At 35.6% G+C, this 12,944-nt stretch overlaps 1 protein-coding gene across 2 annotated transcripts in view; it reads right to left on the bottom strand.

Moving 5' to 3' along the window:
- The window catches only part of LOC145692691 (uncharacterized), a 74,121-nt gene that overhangs the window by 16,152 nt on the left and 45,025 nt on the right, over positions 1–12,944 (bottom strand). For both annotated transcript variants that reach the window (XM_081768083.1, XM_081768082.1), the window contains exon 8: positions 10,314–10,487. In XM_081768083.1, the coding sequence (XP_081624209.1) occupies positions 10,314–10,487 (174 nt within the window). The remainder of the gene's footprint in view (positions 1–10,313; positions 10,488–12,944) is intronic.

Genomic DNA, 12,944 nt, shown 5'->3' on the forward strand with positions numbered 1-12,944 from the left:
CGTCCCCCTCTCAGGTCCCCCCGATCGGGGAAGACGTCCTTAGTGCCCACACCAAGTCTCAGTGAAATCGCGTAAAAACAAAAAAAAACAAAAAAAGTTTTGCCCATCGAGACTTTTGTTAGCGTGTGCAGTACGTATACTATTCATAACTTTCAAACAGTGACTCTATCATAACTAAACTACACTTGTAGGAAGACAAGTTGAACGTGGAAAATGGCCATGTATAGATCGCCACCGGGCACGCCAGCTAGGGATCAATCACCAGTCGTAACAACTACCAAAATTGACGAAAACACGGAACAAAGAAAAAGAGGGAGAGAAGAGATGGAGATGCCTGAACACCAAACCAGAAAACCCACAATGGAGGAGCCGGGCTTTGACACAATCTTGCAAATGGAACAGGAAATGACATACTTGGAAGGACTGCTCGACTGAAAAAAGGAGGTAGGGGCCATTTAGAGAAGCTCAAGAAAAGAGTAACAGTCTGGGTCAAAGACCGTTCACAGCTTATTGGAAAGATCGAACAATTAGAAAGGATGAATGATAAGATTCAGACTAAATATGATGACCTGCAGAAGAAGAAACTTATCAATGAAATGGAGCTAATGTCGGGAGCAAAGGGTAGCCGAATAGAAGACAAAAAACTCATAGAAGAATTAAAACAGAAGAATGAAAAACTGGAGAAAGAGATCGAAGACCTCAGAGAAGAAACAATGGAGATCAAGCAAGACCGAGACCGACAATATAAAAGACTGGAGACGGAAATAGCAGAGATAACAGAAAGTAGGAATGAAATTAAGCAGCAACTTCAGGAAACGTCCAGAAAATTAAGGAAAGCAGAAGAGGACTACAAATTTTTGGAAAAGAAGCACGAAAAGTTGAAAGAAGAATTGATCCAGACCCAGCAAACATTTGGTAGATCGGAAATCGCCTGGGAAAAACAACGTCATATCTTACAAGAAAAGCTACAAGAATTGGAAAATAAGCAAGGCACGGATACAGAAGCTGTAGTTAAAGAGATACAGTCGCTTTCAAAGAAGATAGAAGATACACATGAAAAAAAGGAACAGGATGAAAACCTAACATGGTCGGAAGTGGTTATGGGAAGAAAGGTAACGGAAAGAGAGAAGAAAATAATGAAAGTCACGGCAAGAACAAAACCTGCGTTCATAATTAGACCAAACGAGGGAGAGACTACAAAACAGACAGTAAGAAGACTGGCAGAGACAATAGATCCTAGGAAAGAGAAACTAAAAATCACAGGGATGAGAACAACAAAAGACCTGGTATTCCTGGAAACAGCTACCAAGGAAGATTTGAATAAAATTGTCTCCAAAGAACAAATAAAGAAGGATTTTAGAGTCGAAGAGACTAGGAGGCGAAACCCTTTAATGATAGTCTACGGCATACCATCAGATGTCAAAGACGAGGAAATTGTAGCTGCCATAATAGAACAGAATTTTGAAGAGGAAGAAATGGAAGAGGCAAAGAAGATCAAAGCCAGATTTAGAGCAGGCAAGAAAGGACAAAAGAAATGCCATCTGGTGATTGAAGTAACGCCAGATATAAGGAAGGTATTAATAAGCAAAGATAGAGTATACGTGGACTACGAGTCACACAAAGTCAAAGATTTCATCGTAGTACCACAGTGCTACGTTTGTCAGGATTTTGGCCATGTAATGAAGCACTGTGATGCTAAGGATGGAAAAGTGTGCAGATACTGTGGCTCAAATAGACACAATAGCGACGAGTGTGAAAATAAGAATAAAAACATATGCGTACCGTGCAGGTTGAGACATAAGGAATGTCAAACACCCAACACAGAAGAATGTGTATCGTACAGGATGGCACGAGAACGGATAATAAGCAAGATAAATTATGGATAAAAGAGCACAACTAAAAAATAAGAAACGCAACAAACCGCCCAGTAAGAAAAAAAGGGATAAACGAAGATTAGAAGATTTTTTAAACAGAAAGAGAAAAACTATTTCAACCAAGGACAAATATATTCAAACCGACATAATAGAAGAAAAAGAATTAAAAGGGTCAATTAGGATGACTAACATGGAAATGGAACCAGAAAATAGAATAAAGAATACAGACATCACACCAACTGAGAAAGGAGATACAAAGAAGAAAACATTAATCTCATTCACACCGGGAGAACAGAAATATCTGTTTCCACCAAAAGAGAAAAGGATACAAGACAACACGATAACCTCTACTGAAGAAGAAGAGAAAACAATATTTAATGAGCCCAAAATGTTGTACCCCAATATGAACCATCTATACAGATTAGCCAAGCTTGAAGATAAAAACATACTGAACAAGCATTTAGACAACTAGTAAGAGACATCCACGAAAAAGGAAGAACGATTACATATCCGGTCTTAGAAGAAATAGATAGATTGGAACTAAGAACGTTTGATCTGCCAGCTAATGGATGGGAGTTGCTAGATCTAATAGATGAGGTATACGAAAGAAGAGGCATCCACTGGGATCTAGAGAATGTCTATAAACAACTGGTAAATGCGCATGGTAGGATTTGTTTCGACTACAGTAAAACGAAGATGGATGCCTATGTTTATACCAAATATGCATAACACGTTAACAACAATTAGAATAGCACAAAACAATTCGCACAAATCAAAAATAGCAACAATGGAATTACGAAGATTTACAGAAACAAACAACATAGATATCTTAGCCATACAGGAGCCATATCTGCATAACAACAAGTTAACAACTTTTCCTGTAACAAGTAATATCATATACGGAGGTGAAGCACCCCAAGCAGCCACAGTAATAATGAACAGGAACATTGAAGCTTTAAAACTTTCACAATATTGTGACAATTGGATAATCTGCATAGAAATAACGAAAGGAACAGACACCTTTTGGATAGTCAATTCATATTTCCAGTATAGCAAAGACATTGAAATATTTATAGGTAAACTTCAACAAATCATTTGGCAGAATCCTGAAAAGAAAATATTGTTTGTTCTAGACTCGAATGCTAAGAGTACTGCTTGGGGATCACCCTCTACAGATACAAGAGGAGAAATTATGGAAGATTTCATAGCCCAGAATGGATTAGTAATCATAAATACTGGAAACAAACCAACGTTTGTGGGCTCCCGAGGAGAATCTTATATTGATATAACACTCTGTACACCAAATTTAGTTGATAACATTACAGATTGGCATACATGGGATCGAGAAACAACAAGCGATCACGAAATAATAACATTTAACATGGAATTAAATACACCAAGTAAGAATAAAGAAAGGTTAAACATTAAAAAGATAAATTGGGAAAATTTTAAAAAGAAGCTTACCTTACCACAATTGGACATAGACAAAAGCAGTGACGAATTAGTACAAAAAATTGAACAGGCTACTAAATTGGCAATAGAGGCATCCACTCCTAAAACCACGCAGAGAGTAGGATATGGCGATTTTTGGTCACCTAAACTGGAAAGATTAAGAAAAATCGTGCGAGCAAAAAGAAAAAGTTACCAAGCCACAGCAATTCCAAATTTGAAAGAAAGAAACTCTTAGCTTATAGGAATGCCAAAGAAGAGTATGAAACAGAAATCATAGAAGCAAAGAAAAGAAGCTGGGAACTATTCCTAACCAAAAACATACAGCTTGATCAGTGGGGATTTCCATACAAATTAATAATGAAGAAAATAAACCCCTTAACACTTTGCACGTTAAGAAAAAATGACGGATTTTATACAGTAACTAGAAAGGAAAGCATTGAAAATTTAACACGAAAGTTTTTCCCGAAGGATATAATGGAAGATGAAACAGAAGATCAGAAACGAATAAGAAGAAAATTCGAAGAGCCGACACAAGTAGAACCGGTAAATAAGGAAGACATGGCAACAAATGAAGAAATCGAAAACATCATTAGGAAACTAAAAACAGGAAAATCACCAGGATTGGATGAAATACCAAATGAAGTCTTCACGAAAAATAGAGAAATATGGACCCCGTACCTGACAAGACTTTGCAATGTACTACTACAACGGCAAGAATTTCCGGACTCATGGAAAATGTCAAAATTAATAATCCTGCTAAAAAACGAAGACAGGGACCCAACTGATGTAAGCTCATATCGCCCAATTTGCCTGCTAAAAAACATAAGTAAAATATACGAAAAGATTATAGCAAATAGGATTAACAAACATAGGAATATGAGTGAAGATACGCTACAGTTTGGCTTCAGAGCGGGCAGATCAACAGAAGACGCTCTGAATAAGTACATAGAACAAATTCGAATGAGTAATTCAGAAAGTAAATATGTCCTGTCGCTCTACGTAGACATAGAGGGAGCATTTGACAACCTATGGGTCCCATCATTGGTCGATAAATTAGTTAAACTAGAAATGCCAACCTATTTGATAAATATCATTAAACACTATTTTCGGAACAGATGGATCTCAGTACAAATGGAGCAAGAGGAGTTGCAAATTCGTAATGAAAAAGGCTGCCCACAGAGCTCAATATTAGGACCCTTAATGTGGGACATTTTGATACAACCCTGCCTAGAAAAATTAAATACTAACAATCTAATAGACAAAATAATAGCCTTTGCAGATGATATTGCGATAATATTATCAGCCAATTCAAGAAGAGAAATAGAAATGAAAACAAATGCAATAGTTGAAGACCTAAACAATTGGTGTCAAGAAAATAAACTAAAATTATCAGTCAAAAAAACAAAATACATGCTTTTCGGTAGAAAATTGAATAGAGGCCCACAAATAAAACTAGGCAATCATAAAATAGACAGAGTTAAAGAATTTAGATACCTAGGAGTAACAATCGATGAAAACCTGAACTATGGTAAACACATTCAAGAAACCGTTACGAGAGGAAATAAGGTGACAAATAAATTGATAGCCCTAGGTAAAAATAAATATAAATTGCCTAACAAAATATTAAAATTATATCACGAAACCCTGCTATGTGCTACAATGACTTGCGGATCTAGCATATGGGTGCACAGACTGCTTCAAAACAAGAGAATAAAAGAAAACTTTATCAGACCACAAAGAAACCTTCTGATGAGATTAAGTGGTGCATATAGCACCACCCCAACAATGCCCTGTGTTTGTTACTTGATGTCAAGCCTTTGAACTTAATAGCAGTACAGAGAGCGGCAAATTATTGGATGAAAAGGAATAATAGAGAAGAGGTAAGGGCACTGTTGGGTGATGTTTTTGAAAGCGCCCAAGAGATTGAAGAAAGAATCAAAAAATGTGGAATATTGAATGGACGCACTCTGCTAAGTCACAAAGACTTAGAAATATTATACCAACGGTAGAAATCAGAGAACAAATAAAGTTTCTTGACCCAGCCCCAGGACTCATTCATTTTCTAACGGGACATGGTCCATATGAAACCTACCTACAAAATATACACGTCAAAGACAATTCAATTTGCGAATGTGCTGAAACGGGGACACCAGAGCATCATATACTCTGGTGCCCCTTTCTCGAAGAGTTATTTAAGGAAAGAGTGGACATAAGACAGAAGACGATAGCTGATATAATGAGAAGCGAGAAAGATTACAATATCCTGAAGAAAATAACAGACCTTTACTCGAAACTAAAAAAAAGAACAATTCTATAGAGAAAAACACATAAGAAAAACAAGAGCAGAATGAATGTGGAAGGATGAATGGAATCCAGTTTCTCCTCAAGACCGGAGGCCTCAGAACGTCTCGTGGAAGATACTGGAACTCCGTATCTGCCGGGGAGGACGAGTGTGGTTGTGCTAGTGCGTCTCCAGGCATAGGTGACTTGGAACGGAACTCTGGACGCACTAGAGTGTGTTTTTGGAAGTGTCTTTCCTTCGGGTGGCGGGTCCATCTGTGTGTCCGTGTGCGTGTTGGCTGTGACTATGTCCCCATAGGAGACAAGTTTACTTCGTGAATGACTCAATAACGGTATGTTAATGGAGATTGATCCCTATATTGGCACAGGTGGAAGGATACCTCGGACCAGGATCCACACTAAGTACTCTGAGTGGGCCCTGGACCTCAAACCTGTGTTATTGGGTGGAAATCTATTGCAACCACGAGAACATTCAATAAACGAAGACTCAAGGGACTATTAAGAGGAATGCGGTATGGATTAGTGAAGACTAGTGTGGCTTAGTGTGTTTTGGTGAATGCGGTTTATGTGTCAAGTTAGTGTTCTTAGTGCTTTTAGTGTGTGAAACAGGCAAAATATACAGGGAAAAACCAGTGTATAATTAGTGAAAGAATTAAATATGATCACAGGAGAGAAACTTGAAATAGCAAGTGAAAACCAAGCTCATACAGAGGAAACCTGAAGATAGAAGAAGTCCATCAAAGTAAATGAAATAACATAGTAAAAAATAAACACTAAATAAACATTAAATTCAAAAATAAAATAAATTAAATTAAATTAAAAAGAAATAGAATAAATAAATAAAGCATATTAAAAAATAAAACATAATAATCATAGTTAATAAATATGGACTCAACCAAGCTAAGTAAAGAAACAAAGTTTAAATAACTCCAATAATAATAATAATAAGAAGAAGAAGAAGAAGAATGGTAATAATAATAATAATAATACTAATATTACGTACAGACATAAATATACCAAAAATAGAAGTAGCTAAACAGTTAGAAGTAACTAACCAAATACTAACAAGATCAAAATCAAATAAATAAAAATACCAAACAGAGGTAGGAAATGACAACGCAGATCAGAAAGAGTTTAGATAATCTTGATTTGATTAGCAAACAATTTAGTATCAGAACATGTTAGTGTCAAGATCAATGGTCAAATACCCTGGAAATAGTATTAGTAGATAGTTGCGTATTGCATAGTTTAATATTAGAATATGTTAGGGTCAAGCTCAATGGTTATAGCACTTTGGAAATTACAACAGTCAATAGTTGAGTTTTGCATAGTTTATTCTTTGTTCATTCTTTGTTTCGTTTCGTTTTGTTTCGTTTTCTTGTCTCTTGTTTCTTGTTTGTGGTTTCCTTTCCCTCCCTAATTCAAATCCCCTTTCACCTATTTCAAAATGCAAAACAAAATAAATTAAAGAAATAAAAGGCAATGATGATAACCCGTGCCGGTTTTAATTTTCAGATACCGGTTCTGAAAGGCGGGCCTGAGCCTAAAAAAACAAAAAAAGTTCTGCCTAAGGCCACGGAGGAACAGAAACTAAATTATTTATCCTTGGGTTTAAACAAAACATTTTTGCAAAAGATAGCGTTAGAAACATTTACAACTGTTCACGCCTTACAAACGCATTAACACAATCTCGAGAAAGCAAATGACCTAATGAAGAAACGTGATTAGGTGGAATTACAACAGGCAATATATTCGCTCTGCGATCAGAATTCACCAGTCAGCAATTTACACTCATCAACAATCGCTGGCGCTTCCTTCCCTGTGCATCAACAACAACTGACCTATTCATTATGTAACCCAACACCTAGTTGGAATCAATACCAACAACCGACCCCAGTTTTTCCTACACCTTCAGCACCACAGCTACAGGATGCATCACAAAGTCAGACAACTCCAAATCCTTCCCCCCAAGTTGCTAATCCGAATCCTCCTCCCGAAGCCCCCGCGCCTAGCACATCTAGTAATTCCAGTGCAAATAATTCATTAGATTTCACTAAATTAGCAAATCAAATGGCTGAACTCTCTCTTCTTGTAGCTCAAAATAATATAAAGAACTCACACATTTGGTGACAAACTTTTCAGTAGCTGTCGAAAAATTGATAAGCGAAACTCATCATAGTATTTTGAAATTGATATGTACAACGCCCACAAATGAACGTTATCTGATCGCTCTTCTTAATTACCAAAATTTAGAACAACACTTTGATAATATAATACAAAGCATTCTTCAAAATAAAGTTAACGACGCTTTAATAAAACCTGTTTTAGCTAAAGAAATGATTAGACAGAATATAAACCTAAGAAGCACACTAATGGAAAGAGATCTTGGTTTATTTTATCAGTGTTCAAAAGCATTTTTACTCTCATTCGACCCAGAATCTGTCAATTTAGACATTATAATACAAACACCAATTGTGCACACTAATGATTATCACATTTTATATAAAATTTATAACAATTGATTTCTAAGACAGCTCATATACGTATTCAAACACCTGAACATGCAATCTGGACGGACCAAGGAATCTATGAGTTAGACTCATCACTATGCCAATCTCATAAATGTTCTCTATATGTAAATTGCAGGCACAACCTCGCTCTCAAAAAACAGGCTGTCTATATAATTTAGTTTTTCGAAATACAACTGATAGCTGCCATATGAAACCTACTTTTCACGGACAGAGGAATTTTATCTATATATACCCATGAGACTTCATCTTACTACACGTAAATCTGTTAAAATAGCACTCCAAAGAAACCATATGTTAGCCGCTGGTGCAGTTAATCGCTCATCAACTTATTTTTTAAAATATGAAGAATTTCAACGTATAATAAGGGATACTTTAAATCTTCCCACTAGAACATCGGCGAACATTACGTTAATATATAGGAAATTACCAGAGAACCCAAATTTGAACTTCATCTACAATTTTCAAAATCTACAACGTACTATTACTTCCATGAATTCTTTACTCCAACATGAACAAAGCTCTTTGCTGGATAAGATGCCGGAATGTCATCTCTCCAATGCATTCCCATGGACCATATTTGCAATTGCTACCCTCATTATTATATTATTGATTGGATTTGGCATATTTTTATATTTTGTTTATAAACGCTTTATTCATAGAAACGCTTCATAAACATTTTATTTTATAAAGGATTTCCGATAATAACCAATCGTAATTTGATTTTTTCTTCTTCCAGTATGGAACATCTTTATATCTCACTGTAAAAAGCAGTTTTCTTAGTACTTCTAACTCTTATCATTATATATATATTATATATCCGTCTTCGCTCGATACCAAAAATATCCAAAACGCCTCGCTTAGAAATATCTCCTCCAATTCCGATGGACACATTTAATACCAATAATTTAACTATGGAGATCACTACCACTCACTATAAGTAAACTAATTTATGTGTATTAAGCCAAAGCTTAAAACAGCCCTACCTCGAGGGAAATGAAGTGACATATACTATGCACCGATCCTACCTGTGATTTGGAACTAACTGTTTAGTGCTTTCTTCCGCTACCTTATTACTGCTCCGAAAAGTGATTTTTTTTGCAGTGTTGAAGTGTTATTAATATTTTTAGTGATTTTTTTGTGTGACACCTCAGTGTTGTCAACCCTTATATAAACATAACCCTTCGGCTTATTTTTTAAACAAGCCAGGGGGTGTAATATCCTATGTGATGTTGTAAACAAACAATTCCACGCATCAGTGTTTACAAACACCACCACGTGCTTTAGCAAGATGATCTCCCACCAGATAAACCTATAATCACATGCAGACGACGGCTTCTGGCCCCTAACACGGAGCAGAAAACGACATCGGAGCAGCAGCGCCACCGCCACCCAAAGGACCCTATAAATTGGATGGACGAAGGCAACTCGACACCAGTTTCTGGTGACCCTCCTTTACTCTGTTACGGTAACCCCAGGCCTCTAGTCTGCTACGGGACTACGCCTATCCTATCTCCTGGCTTAACCTGCTACTCGGCTCTGTTGGCCACTTAACCCGCCTCTGCTTGCTACGGAGCATTGGTTCCTTAATTCCACTCTTCTTAGCCTGCTACGAGGCTCTGTTGGAGATCTTGTCTGCGTTCTTACGGTCAAAGACCACCAATAACTAACCTTGATTCTAGATAGAATAATTTGTACAGTATTCTGTGAAAATACTTTTATAGAGGAAGTTTTATAATAAAAACTGGTAGTGGGAGTCGATTTCCGGACGCTCTTTTTATTAAATGCTCTACCCAAAATCCTATATGAGATAAAGTTTTACAATATCCATGCCTTGTCAATTTGTTATTGTTAAAGCTTTTATTAAACTAAATTCCTGCTATTCAACAATAATTCCAGTACTTTATATTCTACGACATAAATAATAACACAAAAGTACATTTTAAAGTATATCCTTACTTTTTGAGATGTTTAAATCGCATAAGAAAAAAAATTAAATAGTGATGCAGAAAAAGCATTTACGCTAATCACCCCAACAGTATTTCAATCATGTTGATATGATCATGAATTAATTTTGAAGTAAATGAAATGGAATGGAATGTGTAAGTTAACTATTGGATTTTAATATACAAATTACGAAACTTTTTTTTATACATACGTCTATAATGACATTGGTCTCTCGGGATACACATCCCGGTTATATCATCTCGGACGTATCCTTCATTACAAGTGCATCCTGGTACACAGATTTTTGGGCATTCGTCATACATTGTGCTGCAGGTTAGCTTACAACTACCTAAACATTCACTGTAATGTTCGTTGATCCCACATTCTAGAAAAAAGTAAAACAGTGAATATTATTCATTTAACTTTTCACAACAAAGTCTTAAATGCATAAGTGATTATTGGAATGGTCCACATATTCGAATTTGTTATTTCATTCAGTTTAAAATATACAGGGTGTCCACATGAAACCTTATTGAATACATACATTAATTGCATGAAAACTATTAGAGCAAGAGAATAACGGTTTGCGGCATCTTCAAAAGCAATTCAAACAGTTTTTTTCTTGTTGATTGTTGATTATTTTTATTTGTTGCAGATATTCAGTAACAAAGTTTATATGAATTTTTGTTATTTGTTGCAGGTGTTCATGAACAAAGATGAAAACAGCACAGAGAGAGTACAGTGTGCGGTGTGGTTGGCTGAGACTAAATCACCAATTACCGTGCAAAGAAACTGAGACGAAAGTACCATCGGGGAGTGTCATCCGGCAGCCTGATTGAACTCACTACTTGGCCACCGCGATCCCCTGACATAGCCCTTATGGATTTCTTCCTATAAAGCTATGTCAAGGATAGAGCCTACGCCACACCTGTACGTGATATTCCTGCTCTTCGTCAAAAAATTGATAAGTCATCAATTCGGTCACACCAGACTTGCAACATAACACATGACAGGAGATTGAATATCAACTGGACATTCTCAAAGCTACTAACGGGACCAATATAAAAATGCATATATAGACAAAAAAACATAATGTAAGTTGCTCTTCAAGACACCACAAAACATTATTCTCTGGCACCAATAGCTTTCATGCAATTAATATTTGTAATCAGAGAGGTTTCATGTGTACACTCTGTAATTACTTATTTCATCCTCGTGTACATAATATGTTTAATTGTAACATTGTTTAATAAATCGATAAGAACAAGTTTGAGATGCTCAATAAACGAAACACAGGGATGCACACCAAGATATTTAATCTGTTCTATTGACTATTATGTTAATTAATTTGACAGATATGAAATAAACACGAGACCAATTAAACTGCGATTTACTTCTCATATCTTCATTTGAACAAACATTTCTCGTCCTGAGTCACCTTCGAATTATTCTTGCACGAACAGAATATTAGCAAACATCGTTTTATTCACAGAACAATATTTTTGTCCAAACGATTAGTAAACCGCATTTCTTGTGAGAAAGATACGACACTTACAATATCTTCAAAAATAAATAAGTATCAATTTAACTAGTAGGAATAAATAAAAGGTTAATAAACTAGGTTATTGAAATCACGCTAGTTTGAAAGTTGACATACGCAAATTTCCAAAAACCATACAAAATATTAACATTTCTAAATTTCTTTTTTCTTATGTTTAGCTTGTAATAAATATTTTGGACAAGATATTAACTTAATCGGTAGAAGAGGGAAACATCTCCCCTTCATGTATTGCTTTCAAGTATTAGTCTATATTTTTTGTTTCCTCTGTTAGGTGTTCTAGTGTTTATACAACTATATTTTTGTTGTGTCATCTCATTAGAGGACACCAGCGTACTTATTGATTTTCCATTTATATCTTGACATTATGATGGAAAGCTATTCTATATAATATTTACAAAAATTAACGACATAATTTTAATGATTGTAGATTAAGTTAATACTGCATAATTTATACGGTTTACCGAACACTGTTAGAGTCATTAAATCTAGGAGGATCAGGTTGGCAGGTCATGTAGCCAGAATGGAGAAAAGCAGTAAAACATTCAAAGTCTTAACTGGAAGACCAATCGGAAAACGACCATTACGGAGACATAGGCACAGATGGGAGGACAATATTAAGATGAATCTCGCACATACAAGAATACAAAGTAGAAACTAGATTCAGTTGACTAAGGATAGAAGTGACTGGGAGCTTTTGTGATGTGACATTGAACCTCTGGGTTCCATAAGCCATATAGTTATTTATTTAGTAGATTAAGTTATGCAATAAGTTCTACTCTAGACGTTAGATACAGTTATAACATTTCTTTTGATATCACCTTCTCTAGAAATGATAGTACTAATGTGAACATGTAAATTCCATGTTCTGAACAGATCACCTTTCCTGTCTTTGTCGTATCCAAGAGGTAAATTCCTAAAAGATCTTGTAAATATTGTCCAATGCAATTAAGTGTTCTCTATTGCGCAATACATGGGCTAATGTGATTACATATTTATTGACACTTCATCCAGTTGATTGGTAATAGCATATTTGGCTTACTCGGGATACAAGCTGTTAATTACAGTAGTGTTCTCATAGTTAATAAGAATGAGAAGTCACGTTTGGCGTGTAACGTGTAACATGATGTATTGAATGTGTTTATCAAACTATATTAAGTTATTCAGCAATATGACGTTTGCTTTGCTAATATGAAATAAATAATAACACTATATATAGTAGCGTTTAACGTGCGATTGCCAATTAGGATGTATTATTTACAATTGCTTAATCTTGTTATCATA

The sequence above is a fragment of the Thermobia domestica genome, chromosome 8 (genome assembly GCF_964235325.1).
Source record: "Thermobia domestica chromosome 8, izTheDome1.hap1.1, whole genome shotgun sequence".
Taxonomy (NCBI): domain Eukaryota; kingdom Metazoa; phylum Arthropoda; class Insecta; order Zygentoma; family Lepismatidae; genus Thermobia; species Thermobia domestica.